Source organism: Physeter macrocephalus, chromosome 7 (assembly GCF_002837175.3).
Source record: "Physeter macrocephalus isolate SW-GA chromosome 7, ASM283717v5, whole genome shotgun sequence".
Taxonomy (NCBI): domain Eukaryota; kingdom Metazoa; phylum Chordata; class Mammalia; order Artiodactyla; family Physeteridae; genus Physeter; species Physeter macrocephalus.
The window spans coordinates 70,172,963-70,191,595 of record NC_041220.1 but is presented as its reverse complement, the minus strand read 5'-3'; the positions used below and the strand labels follow the sequence as shown (position 1 = coordinate 70,191,595).

Genomic DNA, 18,633 nt, shown 5'->3' with positions numbered 1-18,633 from the left:
TTCTATTTGGTTCCTAATTACTAAAGCCTCAATCACTAAGTGAAAAGTGGATTCACTGGGAAATGACCTTAAAAAGTGCAAATGTTCCCTCTTTCAGAGAGGCATATTCAGCAACAAAAATTCCGTGATTTGACCCAGCTGTATTTTGGAGTCTGACAATTTATATTTCCACTGTTATTAAAGAAAGCACAGAAAGCATTTCTATATCCTGCTACAGTCCTTCCTTCCTGTTTTAGTTATGAGCAGGAGATGCTAGAAACTACTGTACATCATCTGTCTTTAATGTCTGTCAAGAAAGAAATGTTGTTCAAAGATCATCTGGAACTTGTCTGCCTTTGCTAATGTAGTGCAGAGCAGTTCTAAAAATAAAGGCAGGATTGTTGAGTCCATTAGGAGCAGCTTATTTCATCATTGTTGTTTTTCGCTTGTAGCCTTGTGCCTTGTATGGTGGTTTCTGTTTCTCAGAACAAGCTAAGAAGAGCCATTCTGTTCCTGTGCTCTGGGAATGCTGGAGTAGAGAGTCTGTCTTTTTGAGAATAATATTTGGCTCATACAAGGGGCCTGTGTTCTGCAAGTGTAATGTTTGATGCATGTAAGGAGGATTAGCGTCCATGGAAATTGAGGCAGAAAAATTGAATAGAAATGCCAGAGTCAAATAAAGAAGTGTTTATTTATTGCTATTATGTTGAGCCTTTTAATAGAAAACAATAAATTAGCATAATTAAATAGGAGGTCTGATTTTGCTATCTTGTTTTTGCCTGATGGGAAATTCAGCATTGATTTTATGGCTATCAGGAAATTTTATTTATCTTTTCATATCTAAGGTTCCCAGGCTTTGAGGCAACAACCCACTTTATCTGTGCTTATTTTTATTTATTCTAATCAAATAAGGGTTCCTACAGAATACAATCTTAGAATATATACTGAAAGACGACACAGAAATTTCCTAAGAGCTTGGTAGCTGTATATGAGGTGGTTAATAAAATTTTCTCTGCCATCTATTGAAGTTAAAGGGAGGACCACAGATTATTAGTAATTTCATAATTCACTTTACATGTTATGATTTAGTGCTATACCTTGGTCTTCTTTTTCTCCTTTTTAGATACTAGCTCAGTCGTGCACTGAAATCCTGGAATTACGGCCCTCAAGCGTCTGTGTGGGGGGTAAGTGGTTAGAATTTAAAAATACCTTGTAAGAAGTTGTACTTTTTTCCTAGTTAAAATATACGATTTGAAACTCATGTTGGAAAGAGAATAGCAAAATTAATTTTTTGGCATCTTTTTCTGTAAGAATTTTTAAATAATTCCTTGAAATATTTCTATTTTAAATTCAAATTTTTAAGATTGGAGTGTTATTTTAAATAATGAACATATTGTGTGACAGGCTTTTAAAATCTTCTGTATATTTAGTTCATGTTTGAGACCTTTCCTATGACAAGTAAAATAGAAAATTTTCTATTTTATCTGATTATACGAGCAGTCAGGTATCTGTAGACTTTGAGCTCCGTGCCTTGATGACCTGGCCAAAGTACAGGACATGCCAGCTCAGGGCCCATAAAGAAGTGATTTATGGGTAGATGGCAGGAAAGAAGCAGGTGGCTTCATCAGCTGGTTCTAAGAACAGACTCGGGTTTTAGCACTTTCAAGCCATCCAACCCAAAGAGAGTGCGATTCTCTCTGGCCTGTACTATTTCTACTTCAGGTCTTACCTGGAGTTCATTTTAACCTGACTTTTCTTTCAAAAGGAAAAACATTGGGTCTGGTGGGGAAGGAAATGTGCTGTGCAATTTACTGCAGAACCTCCCAACTGCTGGACATGGGATGAAGTTCTACATCTTTTAGACTCCTCCATTAATGATTACTGAGACTTTCAAGAGGAATAGTGCATTTGAACATTCCAGAAAAGGATGGCGTTCTATGCATTTAGAATTTTACCTAATCCTCATAACAACACTATTCGACAGTTTTATAATCCCGGGTTCACGGATGGGGAAACTGAGACAGAGACATGTTCAGTACTTTCTATTAGTAAATGTCCTGTTAGACTCTTGTCTATCTCACTCCTAAAGCTCATGTTCTTTTTCTGAGTCACATTTTAAGTTTCACTTGCACTTTATTTTAACTTATAAGAAAATTCCTTTCATAATACACTGAATGGAGAGTGGCATGGCAGTATTTTCTTCTACAGTTAATTACTCTATATGTCTTAGATTATTTCAGATAGGAGGTCTCTGAGAGGATTGAAAGTTGATCACTATTAAAATAGTTGACATACCACCTTGCTACTAAGCAGCAAACATTTAGTTGTCAATCAAAACATTGACTGGCAACTAAAATTTTCTTTTAGCATATTATTTCACTTTCTAACATTTAGTGACTGCTCCTCTTACACAGAATATGAGTTCAATCAACCTCTTTTACCTATTGGTCATAGATTATTATTAGTCCAAAATGCATGACCCTTGATGAGTTATAAGTTTGTATGCAACAGAAAATAAAACTGGAATTAAGGATGTGAAGAAGCTGTTAAAGAAGAGCTATGTACGAGGGGTCATAGATTAAAGAAAATATAATACACGACTGTTCTAAGAACCAGATAATATGAGGCATTAACTTCTTTACATTCTCATACCTCAGTTCCTAAGACAAGAGGAAAACAGAGTTTTCTTTCCTGTGGATATTTTCTTCAGGATAGAATTTGGGCAAGTTTGTATGGTATTTGTCTGGGATGACTGTTATGCTTCAATTCTAAAATCTTGGTCGCTATTGGAAAACACTTTGTTCAAAAAATAAAATAACGCATCTGTACGTGGCAGCGAAGGATATCTTCACTGTACATACCTGGAGGGTCTAAGAAAGCAAGTAGGACCATGTCTTCATTGTTATTAGTTGGCTGAATAGTACTAAAAAATTCATTCTTTGTACCTTGATACTTTTGTTTCAAGTTACGCTTTTTGTTGTTGTTTTTTGTAAAGTAGTGATTAAATTTTTTATTTTTCCTTTTACTTCTAGAGGAATTTCAAATAGTTTTGAATGGAAGAGGATTCAACTTGGGCAGTCGGAGTGGCAGTGTTCTCTGTACTTACACTGTTAATGAAACATACACAAAGAGTAAGTCTCCATAATTTCAATATTGCTTTAATATCTCCATAGTATATCAGCATCAAGTGTTTTCCTCTTTTTCCCAACTGAGACCAACTGTGCTATATTTTTTTATCAGAGGGGAAAGAAAGGAAGTCCAATGATAATACAAGTAGTAATAATAATTACTTAATAGTTATTTGATAATGGCAACATTTGTTCATAACTTAATAAATGCTGCACCCCATCCTAAGTAGCCTCATTATACAAATGATGGCCTTGTGGCTGAAAGAGTCAAATAACTTGCCTGTGGTGACACAAGTAATAATGGGCAGAGCTGAGAGTTGAACCCAGTTTTCCTGACTGCACTCCATACGGACTCTCTCCACCGCCTGATTTAACTGCCTCTTTCTCCAGATTTGTTTCTTGTTACTCTTGCCTGAAAATCTAACTGTCTTGGACTACTCTACTACTTACTGCCTTATTTTATTGTCACTTGTTATCTTTATCTAATTTCCCAATAATTTGTCAGCCAGTTTCCTGAAGACGGGCTTTTTGCCTTATAGATATATCTCCAATGCCCACCTGGCACAGTGTTTGTTGATAATTATCATATTTAGGGAATTAGGTTTTATTTTCCCTCACTTGGCTTTCAAAAACGGAGAAGATGAGTGTAACATTTTTATCTTCATTTTGAGAAAAACTTCTGCTCTTTAAATAGATCTTAGTATGCTGAGCGTTTTGGGTCTCTATTAAGACATTTTCTCCTCATTGATGATTATACTGTCTTCTAAAATTTTATACTGTAAGGCAGATGCTGCAACTCTGTGAACTCTGGTGGAATTATTTTTTGAGAGTTTCATCTACAATTTTGTTGTTTATCTGATGGTTCTAAACCCTCCAATTAGCACAGCTTTGGCTACATACACAGTCACTGCTCCGTACGTTTGTTGAATTAAAGTGGTGAGGATCTCAGCATGGTAAATGCCATCAGTAATTCCTCTCTTTCTTATTAAGATCATCATTTTGGTAAGGAAAGACAATAATATTAGTAAAAAACTTTCTTCCTAGTAGGTTCTACAACTGAAGATGACAAAATAATTTTATCATTTTTATTCAGTAGTCATCTGTATCTAAGCATTAGCTTTACCTATTCCTTTTGATTACATATTTGAGATGATTATAATATAAACATATTTTACACTTAGCTACATAGGATTGAATTTATTAAAGTAAATCTCAAATAAATTGAGTCAGATTGTATTTTCATCATTTGTATTCTAATATTATCCATCTAATTATGTAACTTTTCTGAGTATTTATAGTCTAGATCATTTTTCTCATATGCTATTAAAATTGCAAGGCAATTTAAGCATTCTATAAAATGTGTTTATATATTATAAACCCAATTATTTTATTAAACTCTTGAAAGAAATGTATTATCCTTTGGACATTTGTCTTCTCTATCATTTTTTTTTTTTTTTTTTTTTTGGTACGCGGGCCTCTCACCATTGTGGCCTCTGCCGTTGCGGAGCACAGGCTCCGGACGCGTAGGCGCAGCGGCCATGGCTCACGGGCCCAGCCTCTCCGCGGCATGTGGGATCTTCCCAGACCGGGGCACGAACCTGTGTCCCCTGCATCGGCAGGCGGACTCTCAACCACTGCGCAAACAGGGAAGCCCTTCTCTATCATTTTTAAATTCTGCTTTTAAAATATATATAATTTTTCCTTGAAAATCTAATATATTGGCAAAATTGAGGGAGAAAAGGTGATAATTTTATAGTATCTACAAGCTGTATGTGAACTTAATCTATATCAAAAAATCATAATTTATGATTTACCAGTACTATATATCAATGAGGCATATAATCTCTTCCTGTTTTTCATTCTGTGTTCCTTCTCCTCTTTCTTTAGATGAGTATCTTTTTGTTTTTTTCATGCTAATGTATCTAATGTCCCACACTTGAACTCTGATTGCTGTGTCTCTTCATATTTTTAATGAAACTGTGAGATACATAAAACCCTTTATTGATTAAATGACATTTTATTTTATAGGTGTAATGCCAGTGAGTGTGGAAAGTAATTCTATGCTTTGTCCTGCACCTACCCTGAATGAAGTTGGACAGTAAGTACTTTATAAAAAACATTTAAAAACTTTTTAGCTATAAATTATAAGGAAATGGTGACAAAATATACATTGGTTGTTTTATTTTATCTTTTCTTGATATACAGATTAAACATGAAATAGTAAATCCTAGACAAATCACTCTGGTTAGTACTTTAACTATACATATTCTTAGTAGGTTGAAAAGGGTAAAGTCTGTTTTATCTTGTTTCTTAAATATTGATTAAAAGACTCTATAAATATTTATCTGGATAGATTTGAGAAATATTGTTAGAGCCTTTAAATAATAAAGCCATAGCCATTATTTTGAACTTTAGAGCATTGAATTTACACACACATATACACATACACACAAGAGTTTCAAAGTGGGATTTTGACTAATTACTATAGTGTTTAAATATTAAGATTGAAGAGCAAAAGGAACATGGCTCAATAAGGCACAACTTAGACTAGGAAATATTTGTGCATTAATTTGTGTCCCAGTCCTGTTAAGGAGTATATTTTCATGTTCTTTGGTGTGGCAATAAACCATGATAGCACGATAAAATAAGGGATATTTAGTTTGGAAGAAGGGCTTTTATTTTAATCACCTATATACAGATAATTTCACCATCAACAATATTTCCATGTGTGATTTTTTCCCCCTGCCCTCTCTATTATGCAGGAAATGATTGCAAATAGTTCAAATGTTCTCTTGTCCAACAGTAGTAGATGCAATATGCTTAGGATAATGGATAGGATACAGTTTTCAAGAATCACTATATACTGATCTCAAACCTTCCTCTGGATCAGAGGAAACTAAAATACATAAGGCCCCAATCCAAAGTCTGGATTAGTGTTCAGAGAGTGAAGATTATATTTTACTTTGTGGAACCTAAGAAAATCATTTTAGTAGTTTGAAGTTCACTTGAGCACTTAACATTTGTGGATGCTTAAATATTCAAGATATCTGTTGGACATCACTTCTGGTCATCCAAGTAAATTGGAGCAGTATCAGCTTTCTATTTGAAATTGATTGAAAAGAGCTGCATAATATAACTTATAAAAACAAGACTATCAGAATCTATTTTCTTTCTATAAAAATGTATTCATTTTTTGAGTCATATAATAATCTGGTATTGGTAACATGCGTATGGCCAAATTAGACTGGCCTTGGAATTTAAGGCCCATCCATTTTGCATGGAGCCATCTGTACCACAAGGGCACAGTGGGACTCAATGGCTTTCTGAGTAATAGTCTTGTATTAGCAAAGATAAATCTTTTGACTTAAAGTTTGGTCTTATTTTATTGAATCTATAAGTCCGTATTGATTCTCCTGATTTTTCTCCCCAGTCTGCTTTCAGAGCTGTCTTCTCTCTCTTAGTCACTGGCAGCTCCATCCTTTTTGTTGTTCAGGTAAAAAACCTTTGACTCATTAATTGATCTCTTTTATGCAGCCCATAAGCAAATCTCAGCTCTGATTTCAAAACATGTTCAGAATCCAGTCCTTCCCCACCGCCTCCACTGATACCACCCTAGACGAAGCTACTGTCATTTCTTGCTTAGGTTATTAGCCTCTCAACCCATCTGTCTTCTTCTGTCCTTGGCAAAAGTGATCCTGTTAAAACAGATCAGTTTATGTCACCCCTCCGCTTAAAATCCTTGATAATGTGTTCCTCATTACATTCAGAGTGCAAGTCTAATCACTGCAATGTTCTATAACGTTCTACAAGATCTGGCCCTCACTGCATCTCCAACTTCATCCTCTTTTCGCCCCTTCTGTTATGGTCACACTGGCCTCTTTGTTGTTCTTTAACCACCTGAGCTTATTCCAGTGGCTTGAAAGGCTCCTTCCTTCTTGTCTCACTCTCTCAACTTCAAGTTTTGTTCAACATATCACCTTCTCAGTAAGCCCTTGCCAGTCACCCTATTTAATCACACAATCTTCCCCCTCCCTTGAGTTTAACAGTCTCTATTCTCTTTTCATGGTTCACTTTTTCTCCAAAGCATTTATTTGTTTGTTATTGTGTCTCCTTCCTGCTGGGATGAATTTGGTTTATTTTGTTTCTTTCTGTATCTCTAGCACTGACACAATGCCTGACAGATAGTAGATTCACTAAATGTTTGTTGCATGAAAGAATGAATACATTTTTCTCAAACATTTTGATTTACTATTTATGTAAAGAGCCAAAAGAGTGCATTTGATTACTGGGTATATCAGGTAGGAGAAAGATGATCAGAATTCTGTTTGGGGGATCATACCATTTAAGAGAGCAGGAAACTATCTTGACCTTTTCATAGTAATGACTAGTTAAGGAAGACAGCTTACTTTCTTCTCCAAAGTAGTTATAAAATGCAATATACCTGTTCTATCCAACACTGAATTTGTTTTCTCTAGAATTTGCCTTGGGGCACAGTCTCCTTTTTAAGAGACTGCCACAGATACTGCTGGTATTCTTTAGTGATTTGTAGATTGGCTAAATACTCAGAAGATGTGATTTTTAAAAATCATATAAGACATAATAAATATCAAGCACGAGAAAAAATCATTTGTTTGCTTTTTGACATTAATATTTCACCTACAAGCAAGCTGAGAATGTTTTGGAAGGCGATCTGTCTAAAATAATTACTTTTGCTTCTTTTTTGTCTATCAAGTACATGACAACACTGAGGCAACATATGTGAAGATTTTATTTATTAATGTATCGGACATTTGGCGACATCATTATTTGTTCTACTAAGTACGTTGCAAGTAATTTGTACCTTTCCTTTGCCTTGAATTTCCTTCAGATACTTTTGTAGGCGATGAGCTCTCTTATGAGATTGGATTAAAATCAACACAACTGAAACAGTTTAGCCTTGTAAGGTGACTGTGCTTAATATGTTTGTCTAACTAGCTTTTGGCTAAGGATTCAAAACCGTTAAGTAGCTAGTTAGTCTATGTTTCAAATAAACACATCTGGCCCAACAATGAATGAAAGTTTTTCCTGTGTGAGGGTGACAGATGTGGTGATGGTTCCCCCTGTCCTCTCACTTAAATAATTAACAGCATGCTGGTGAAGCAGCCCTAGACAGACAGCCTCAAAGCCAGATGCACAGTCTCAGAGCTGGAGCCACGGACATGTGTCTCGTCTCATTAGTGTGCTCTATCAGTTCCTTTCTCATCTTTATGTTACTTCCCGAATTACATTTTCTTTGAGGATTATTCCTTTAAAAATCCAGGGCTCGTGAATTTTGGTTTGAAAGAGGCTTAACATGAAGATGTTTTACTTGGAGATGGGAACTAAGAATGTAGCAGAGTAGCTAGGACATAGGTTTGCATCTGGAAATTGATGTCGTAGAGTAAACAAAAGTTAAAGCTATCTGGGCAAATCTTATCCAGGTTTATCATTGCTTAGCATTGTTGGAATGGGTCTTTGGAGTCCTTTCTTTGAGAGACATCTCTATGTATTAAATTTCTTTATCAGGTATAGAATTTTAGACTAAAATGAACATATTTTTAGTTTTTAAACGGAAAGAATGTAAAGGTGAGATTGTTCTTTCTGAGATTGTTCTTTCCTATATTTTTTCATTGGACACAATTTAATTAAAAAATGTCATATGGTTAAACAAATTGTCTTACCTAGAAAAATCTGTAGATTGTTTGGGAGTTAATTTCTGCCAGTGGTTCATTTGAACCAAAATGTCTTAAGTTTGAGTAGGAAGGACTCTGTGAAGTTCTGCAGATCCTACCCTTTTGAGGGCAGTGGTCTCCTGGTGTAATGTGCAGGTGTCACCCGTTCTTGCAAAATGGGCTTATTCTCTGACCCTTGTTTAGTGAGATATCAACAATAGCACAGCTGCTCCGCAATAGTTGAGATCTCAAACCTGTAATTTGGCAAGAAGAACAGAGCAAATTGGGTAAATATATATAAACACATTGTGAAGAAAGAAAAACAGAACAGAATGAACCAGAGCCTGATCCTACAGCTTGTTTGATAGATTTAAGGAGGCATATGGTATAGTTAAATGTGCTTTCAAAAACATTGGCCAGAATCTTCTGGCAAATATGAAATAAATATCTAAATCAGATGAAACTGATAGTATTAGTTCCCTTAAAAGGCAGTGTGGAAAGACAGTTGACAGAGGGTTTAAGTAAGAAGTGGTGGGACATCAGTGTATGTGGAAAATTTTAAGCATCTGATACTGAAGGATCACTGAGATGCATGTGTGGCAGACTTGGGGTTAGAGCCTGACTTGGTAATGGAATCTTATTTTCCTCAATGTTGTGATTTTTTAAAATATAATTCATCTTGCCTGGAATAAAATTAATTCCATTTCCCTTTCTTGGTTTGACAGATTCCGCCTTTAGCACAGCTTCTCACATGAACAGTTAAAAGAAATATATATATACCTATATATGTATGGTTATGTGAATTTATTTTATCAATTTGTTTTTTTGAGAGGGAGACATGACAAACATTTTTTTTTATTAGAAAAATTCTTTAAAAAACCAAAAAACTGAGGTGATGAATTGGTCGTCAACAGATGACTTGGTGGATGAGGCTGCCTTGGCTGCACTGATCTCCCACCTCCTCCCTTGTTCAGGGTCCGTGTCAAAGCAGCGCCATAGCTGCAGGGCCCCCATCTGGGCTCATGGTTGGAATGAGGACCTGAACTGTGTGACCTTTGAGCTCAGCCACCTTGGTTGGGTACTTACAAATAACAAGCTGGTTCTGGGCAAAGCCATGGCCTGAGATGAGCTTCTTGTAGTGAGGGGACCAGAGGATGGAGCACACTTGGGAGTATCCACAGCACTCAGACCCCATAGTAGACATTCTAGATGTGAATGTGTCAATCACTGGGTCTCCTTCTAGTTGCCAGGACCTTGGCCTACCAGGGACACCAAGCTACAGCCTTGATAGCCCCTTGACACTGGGTGAATGTCTGCAGGGGAACCCAGCCACCCATTCCAGGAGCACTAGGCCACGTGATGACCAAATATTGTCCATCTGTATATCTACACAATCCCCAATTCCATTATCTTAGTAGCAGGTGATTGCAACCATAACTTTATTCTTTCGTCTTTTCCTTATGAGGAATGAGACTGGATTTATTTATTTTTAAAATCATGGACACCAGGACATTAGTTATATCTTTATTTTGAATATAAACATTAGAATCTTGGTGAGATTGGTTAAGGCTGAGGAGCCTCTCAGTTTTTATATTTCTCTATGCCCCTCCCCCAATGGTGGAACATTTATGTATTCATTCACACAGTGTATGGCTTTCTGATTATACCTATAAATGTGATAAGTTCACCTAATCTGCATTGCATCTCCATGCTAAATATTATATTCAGTTCTGGAAATTGTCTTTTAAGAGGAACAATAGTTAATTCAAGTACGTCTAGGGTGGCCAACAAAATATTGCCAGGTATGAAAATGTTAAAATACTGAATTAAAATACTGAAAAAGATACGATTCAGGTGTGACACATCAGCTCTCCAAATGTCAGGTCTGTCATATGAAAGATAGATTTTACTTATTCTTTATTGCTCCAAGAACAAGAGAAAGAAAGAGTGGAAGGTAAAAGGAGGCACATTTCAGCTCAATATCAGAAAGATTTTTGTAAAAATTGGAATCATTTAGTGAGTGTTTTGGTAACTAAATGTGTTCAAAGAGGGACAGCTATGTGATGATATGGAAGATATTCCTTAAATATGTATTTAAATCCTCTTATATATCTGCTTTTAAATTTTATATTATTAAAGTTTTTACTATTACTAAAATATTTGACTTTTTTGGATGAAAGGCACTCAAAATTGAGTGATCATTTTGAAGCATCTTTTTAGTATTTAAAAAGATACATGGGGGCTTCCCTGGTGGCGCAGTGGTTGAGAGTCCGCCTGCTGATGTAGGGGATACGGGTTCGTGCCCCGGTCCGGGAGGATCCCACATGCCGCGGAGCGGCTGGGCCCGTGAGCCATGGCCGCTGGGCCTGTGCGTCCGGAGCCTATGCTCCGCAACGGGAGAGGCCACGGCAGTGAGAGGCCCGCGTACAACAACAACAAAAATAAATAAAATAAAAAATAAAATAAAATAAAAAGATACACAATGCAGCTGGGGTTATTTTCAGTATAATACTGAAAACATTTACAATAAAAGTGTAGGTGTGATGTCCAGTACAATTCTGATATAGCTTTTTTTCTTCTGAAATCTAACACTTCCTGACTGCAGTGTTTGTTTTAGTTATATACATATATTGAGTATCTCAAAAAGAAATTATTTTATTCAATTATTTTATCCTTTTACCCCTTTGAAGAAAATATCCTTAAACAAAACATTAATTTATCTATATATATTCATAACTAGAAAGTCTTTATTCACAAATATGAAACCTTATTTTCACCTCATAATTTATTATGCATAAAGCTAACTTTTAAAAAGCTCTGCAGAGTATTAAATAGTAGCACTTGATTTCAAAATATCTTAAGTCACCATAATTTTAATAGCTTTTTGAGTAGTTGCCAGTTTAATTTTCAGTATGTGCAAATTGGAGGTAAATTATTTATTACTTCCAGCAAATGTCTTTCACAATTTTATTTAATTTTTTCATCTTTTTAAATGGATCATAAAATGGCAGTCTTTTATTGGACATCCATAAAGTCAGCAGCAAATAAATACTTTGCAAATAGGTTGCTATGATTGAAATGTCAACCATATTTCATGCAGTATGAAATTTCCTCAGATCAGAGTAGCCCTAACGTATGGCAATGAGCTGTTCTCCTGTTCTGGAATTGTCTTACATCTTTAAACCTTAAATTAAAGCACTGTGACCATTAGGACTTTGAATTTTATTTACTCAGTTATATATCAGAATACTATTTAATAATTTCTCATGTGGAATGAATTTAGTACCCTTGAATTTAGTTTTATCACTATTAATTGAGGACCAATTGACATTAAAATGCACTTCAAGCAGTCTTGTTGTTCAGGTTTCTTCTATCCTTCTACTTAAATGTTCTGAGGATGGAGCAAAGAGCCGTTGAACATATTTGTAAGCAATTCTAAGCAATGTAGAACCAACTTATAGAAAAGGGAGTTGAAAGAGTCCTCAGTTCTGAGCCTCGCCTTCCCTGACCACCCAGAATTATGTGCACTGTGGGCCAGTCCTGTCTCAGAAGAAGTTCTTTCCTTGTCTTTCACGACTTCATAGTCTCACCTCCGTGACTGTTTCTTCTCCAGTGTTACCTCCGGCTCCTCTTCTTACAGTTCCTAGTCAGTTTTCACCATGGCTGGATTCCTGACCCATAAACTCACCTTCTCTAAGCCTTCCTTTTCTTTCTATGAGTTCCAAATCTCCAGACAAGATCTTTCCCTTAGCTTTAAACCAACCAAATGTCCACTATCCAAATGTCAGCTCATTCACTTGGATTTCCCTTAGGCAAATTAAACCTGAAGTTCCCAAATTAAACTCATGTACTTCTGTTCAGCCTGTTCCTTTCATGCTTCCTGTGCAAGATTACCCACCTTCCTGTGCAAAACACAAACTTTGAAGCACCTTTAACTACTCCTTCTTCCTCACCTCCTACATCCTGTAAATGTCCAAGTCCTTTTTAATCTAACTGCTTAATACCTCTCAATTTTCATTTCAGATTACCCTCATTGACACTATTTGGTTCAGCTCTACTTTGGTCCTTATTTGAAATTCACTGAGAAATTCTTTAAAAAAATTTTTTTTAACTGAGGTAACATTGGTTTATAACATTATATAAGCTTCATGTATATAAATATTAAGTTTTGACTTCTGTATACACTACAGTATGCTCACCACCAAAAGTCTAGTTTTCATCTGTCAGCATACAGTTGACCCCCTTTACCCATTTTGCCCTCCCGCTCTTCCCCTCTGGTAGCCATCAATTTGTTCTCTGTATCTAGGTGCTTGTTTTTGTTTTGTTTTGTTTCTTTGTTTTTATATTCCACATATGAATGAAATCATACATATTTGTCTTTCTCCATCTGACTTATTTCACTTAGTACCCTCAAGGTCCATCCATGTTGTCACAAATGTCAAGATTCCATTTTTTATGGTTGAGTAGTATTCCATTGTACATGTATACCATGTCTTCTTTAGCCCTTCATCCATCAATGGGCACTTACATTGCTGCTTCCATATCTTGGCAATTGTAAATAATGCTGCAGTGAACATCAGGTTGCATACATCTTTTTGAATTGGTGTTTTTGTATTCTTCAGATAAATACCCAGAAGTGGAATAACTGGATCATATGGTAGTTCCATTCTTAATTTTGGGGGGAACCTCCATCCTATTTTTCATAGTAGGTGCACCAATTTCCATTCCTACCAACAGTGAAATACACTATGACATTGTTAACTGGTCTTCTACTGTAGAAATTTACTCTTCCAATCCTTGCTGTACGATGCAACAAGTGATATTTGTAAAACACAATTCTGACCATATTTCTGCCTGGCTTAAAAACTCATAAGACTAATTCCAAACACCTAAATATGGCATCCTGGGCTCTTCATGATCCTTCTCCTACTCTCCTTTTCGGCCTCAAACCATATATTCTCACTCTCACATTCTGTGTTGATGCCATATTGAATGGCTTTTATTCCTTGACTGTCTGTGCCTTTCTTATCTTCCAGCTTGTCAAATAGTGCTCCATCTTCTTGGATCCCTTTTTAATCTCTTTTCCTAACTAATTCTTGATCATCCTTTAGGATTCATCGTAGAGGTGACTTCCTGCAGGAAATCTTTGTTGATGTCCCCGTGCAAGGCTCAGTTGGTTGTAACTCCCACATGGTCCACTAGTACCTTTGTGATTATACCTATTTTAGTTAATATCACATTCTATTGTAATTGTTCATGTGGCTTCCTTTCAATTACATTATAATGCTGTGTTTCATTTGTTATTGCAGCCCTATTACCAAGCACAGCCTAGGTTGGCCTATTGTAGGCAATTTATAAATATTGGAGTAATAGACTGATTGAGTGATTGATTGAACTTACTGGCCAACATTCAGAAACCAATTTGGAGTACAGTTTTAAGTGTTAGGTTCAAGCACACAGCTCAACATAGTTGCAGTGTTGGGTTTTATCAAGATAACATTTTGTAACAGGAAGGAAATAGCTTTGAAAATTTTCTTTACATGAACTTGCATGACATTATATGTTATACTAGGCATTTTTGGAACAATTTAGCTCTCTCTATTTTTATATGGAAGTAAGTAGAAGAGAAATTCTTTAAAGTAAACAAAAAAGTATTAGGCAATTATTTCTTTGCTGCAATACGTTCTTGATATTATCTGTGCTGTTTTTTAACTTGGATCTAAAATGTTTATATAAAAGTACCTTGATAGCTGAATAATTTTTTAGACAAATAGTCAGATGTTACAGTAATTTATAGAGTACCCGCTGTGTTCCAGGCACTGTGTTGGACATTTTATGTACATTATTTTATCAAGCTCTCCTCCCCAAAGCAACTCTGAAATAGGTACAGTTATCCCCCTTTTACACATTGAAGAATGCAAGATTGAGAGGGTAGTGACTAGGGTTCAGACCTAGAACTCCTGATTCCCCAACATGTGGGCTGAATCTATCCCCTTTTTCAATTTTATTTTATTCTTGGGACAATTAAAAATAAACTCTTTACTCACCTCTCCTTTATGGAATTATGTAAAAACAATGTGGCTTTAATACATTTTTGCCCATAATAAAGTTTCTGTAACTGAGAGTATGAGTTCTACTGTCCTAAATATACTAACCAGCAATAAAAGTTATACAGCAATCAGAATGAGAAATCCATAGATACTAGTGCAAGTTACATAAAATATGACAAAACATGATATACGTATATTGGAGTCTTGGGGCAAAGAAAGGTCAAGGTATTGAGTCTGGGTTAGAGGGTGAGATGGGTTTTATCAATCTGTGTGCCAGCAATGGAATAGCAGAGCTTTGGACAAAAGTATCAGCTCATAACAGTGCCAGTATCATACCAATAATTTCAAACATTTTTTCTAAAGGAACAACAAAATTTAAAAGCAGAAATAACTTTTAGAGTGTTTTTCATGTTTGCAACACTTCTGAAAAAATTTCCCAACAAATATATATACATATAAAAATATACACATATGTTCACAAATAAATATCATATAGTAAATGCCATTATCACCATGAGAAATATGTGAATATAGTAAGAAATTGGAAGAGTGTCACTGGAGAAGTGAGGCAAAGCTCTCGCCAGTGAGTGAAATTTAGATGTAAGACCCTAAAGCACTTACTGAGGATTAAGGTGGTATGCAGTAGAAGTGAAAGCACTTTGACTACAGCACCAGAGAAGTCCAATATTTGGGTAAGTTACCTTTCTAAGCTTCAGATCCTTTATTTGTAAAATGGAGATAACGCTACAGCCTCCCTCAGTGCGTTGTTGTGAGAATTAAGTGAGAAGATGTGTTAATGTATTTAGCTCACAGTAAGGAATCGAAAAACACTGTTATTATTAGTACTGTTGTTTCTGGTAGTGGTTTGATTGTGCTACTACTGCTCTCAGCAAGGTGAATATTATATTGTTTCAGCTGAATCCATGTGTCAAAAGAATCATCCAGTGGCTTTCCATGTCTGTGGAGACTAACTCAGTTTGATCAGACACCAGCTACATTATACTAGACTGAGATTTTAAGAATAATGTGCAAATTGGTTTGGTTTCCTACAAGACCTCATCAGCATGCTATGGGAAACTTTAGAAAAGAGTGAATTTTGTTATAAAATACATCTTCTGTTCTTATTCCATTTGGATAAGTATTAAATGTTTTAAATGTTTCCTTCATTAATTAGAGAACTGGTTCATTTCTGGTGAGTTCTACCTGCCAGATTATAAACAGCTTTGGTCAGTGTCTACTGATCCCTTTAAAGTTGAATCAATAAGATTATAAACAACTTTGGTCAATGTCTACTGATCCCTTTAAAGTTGAATCAATAAGATTACCTGCAACAATCATACATTATTATGAATCCAGTCATCTTCCCCCACAAACCAAAACCATGCTTTCTGTATCATATGCTTTCTGGTACATGCTTTAAAGTAGAGGAATTAGGATCTAGGAAACATTATTTTTGGATTGAACTATGCTTAATCTTCAAAAAAACAAAGCAAAACAAGGCGCTCAGTTCTGCAGAAAAAGCAAGTAGGTTTAAGTTTTCTTTCTTAAATAAGCCACTTGTCATTCTGTGTTGGAATAGTTCAGAAGTTTAGTTAAGTTGATATAAATACCCCAAGTTCTTGTTCTTTTCTGGATTTAGCTAAACTTTTTTTTTTAACAAAATGTTTTAAAGGGAATATTTTACAAGGAATATTTTTAATAGGATTAATCCTGAAATTTGAAGAGTTCAGCTAGAAGTTTGCTAGTCCTGTCTTTCCTGGGGGCTCTAGCCCTGTAAGAATCCAAACTAAATATCACATTGAGGGAAAAAAAAACACATTAAGAACTTCCATTTCTTCAAGCCTGTGTGGTATGATGGAAAGAATTCAAAATTTGTGAGAATCCTAGCTTTACCACTTTGGGCAAAGTAATTAACATTTTGGGGCCTATGTACCCCAGCTGTAAAACTGTGAAACTACTTACTTTAAGAGTTCTTTTAAGAATTAAATGAGATAATATCCATAAAATGCCCAGGATAGCATCTGGCACATGGCGGGGACTGAATAATATTTCTAATCTCCTCTCCCTAGCATCATTACTGAAAATCTTTCCAGTGGCTTGAGATTGCTTACATTTTATCCTAACTCTCCGTAACTAATAGTATTTGGCACACAACTCAAGGCATAGAAAAGAAATCGTCTAAATTTAGAGTAATTAAGACAAAGTTTCTGGCTTTTAATTCTTGGAATTTAGAATATTTTGTGAGCATTGGAGCATGGTGTTCTATAGAAGCTAGATTAACAAAATGTTGCCTACTGCTTCCACTTTAATGAATGGATAGTTTGTTTTGTTGGTATACTGATTATTCTTAGGTAATATACTTCATAAACTCTTTTGGAAAAGAGCTGTTTCCTCAATACTTTAAAAACGCCTTGTCATCTTTTTCTCTTTGATATCTTCTTAGAGCTATGAAAAAAAAATTACCTACTGATCCCAAATGATGAATTATTAGAATCTGAATTAATGAAATTGTAATTATTTTTAATTGTATTAGTTGAAATCATATTTTCAGAATGAGAGCTGTATTTCTTAGCAATGGACAAAAATTATTCTCCCTTTTTTCTACCTTTGTCAGGATATTTTAAAATCCTGAACATTTACAACAAATGCCTACAAATATGTAAATTGCGTTCCTTTTTGTTTTTCATTTAGTTTACTCTGTCTTTCATGATCACTTTCTCTATATTTTATCTTTCAATGGTTTGTTATTTCCATTTTTTAAAAAACTTTATTTTATTGAAATATAGTTGATTTACAATATTGTGTTAGTTTCTGGTGTACAGCAAAGTGATTCAGTTATACATATATACATTCTTTTTCATATTCTTTTCCATTATGGTTTATCACAGGATATTGAATATAGTTCCCTGTGCTATACAGTAAGATCTTATTGTTTATCCATTTTATATATAATAATTAGTATCTTGTAATAACTTTTTAAAAAATATCTTTATTGGAGTATAATTGCATTACAATGTTGTGTTAGTTTCTGCTGTACAACAAAGTGAATCAGCTATATGTATACACATATCCCCATACCCCCTCCCTCTTGAGCCTCCCTCCCACCCTCCCTATCTCACCCCTTTAGGTCGTCACAAAGCATTGAGATGATCTCCCTGTGCTGTGTAGCAGCTTCCCACTAACCATGCATTTTACATTTGGTAGTGTATATATGTCAATGCTACTCTCTCACTTTGTCCCAGCTTCCCCTTCCCCTGTTTCCTCAAGTCCATCTTCTACATCTGTGTTTTTATTCCTGCCCTGACACTAGGTTCATCAGTACTATTTTTTTAGATTCCATATATGTGCGTTAGCATGCGGTATCTGTTTTTCTCTTTCTGAATTACATTACTCTATATGACAGACTCTAGGTACATCCACCTCATTACAAATAACTCAATTTCGTTCCGTTTTATGGCTCAGTAATATTCCATTGTATATATGTCCCACATCTTCTTTATCCATTCATCTGTCGATGGACACTTAGGTTGCTTCCATGTCCTGGCTGTTGTAAATAGGGCTGCAATGAACATTGTGGTACATGTCTCTTATTTTTTTTTTAACATTTTATTGGAGTATAATTGCTTTACAATGGTGTGTTAGTTTCTGCTTTATAACAAAGTGAATCAGTTATACATATACATATATCCCCATATCTCTTCCCTCTTGCATCTCCCTCCCTCCCACCCTCCCTATCCCACCCCTCTAGGTGGTCACAAAGCACCGAGCTGATCTCCCTGTGCTATG

General features: G+C 35.4%; 1 protein-coding gene across 2 annotated transcripts in view; it reads left to right on the top strand.

The window, feature by feature from the left end:
* ANTXR2 (ANTXR cell adhesion molecule 2) overlaps positions 1 to 18,633 on the top strand; it is a 169,981-nt gene that overhangs the window by 35,443 nt on the left and 115,905 nt on the right. For both annotated transcript variants that reach the window (XM_024115417.3, XM_024115415.3), the window contains exons 8-10: positions 1,103 to 1,163; positions 3,012 to 3,110; positions 5,136 to 5,205. In XM_024115417.3, coding sequence (XP_023971185.1) covers positions 1,103 to 1,163; positions 3,012 to 3,110; positions 5,136 to 5,205 — 230 coding nt within the window. The remainder of the gene's footprint in view (positions 1 to 1,102; positions 1,164 to 3,011; positions 3,111 to 5,135; positions 5,206 to 18,633) is intronic.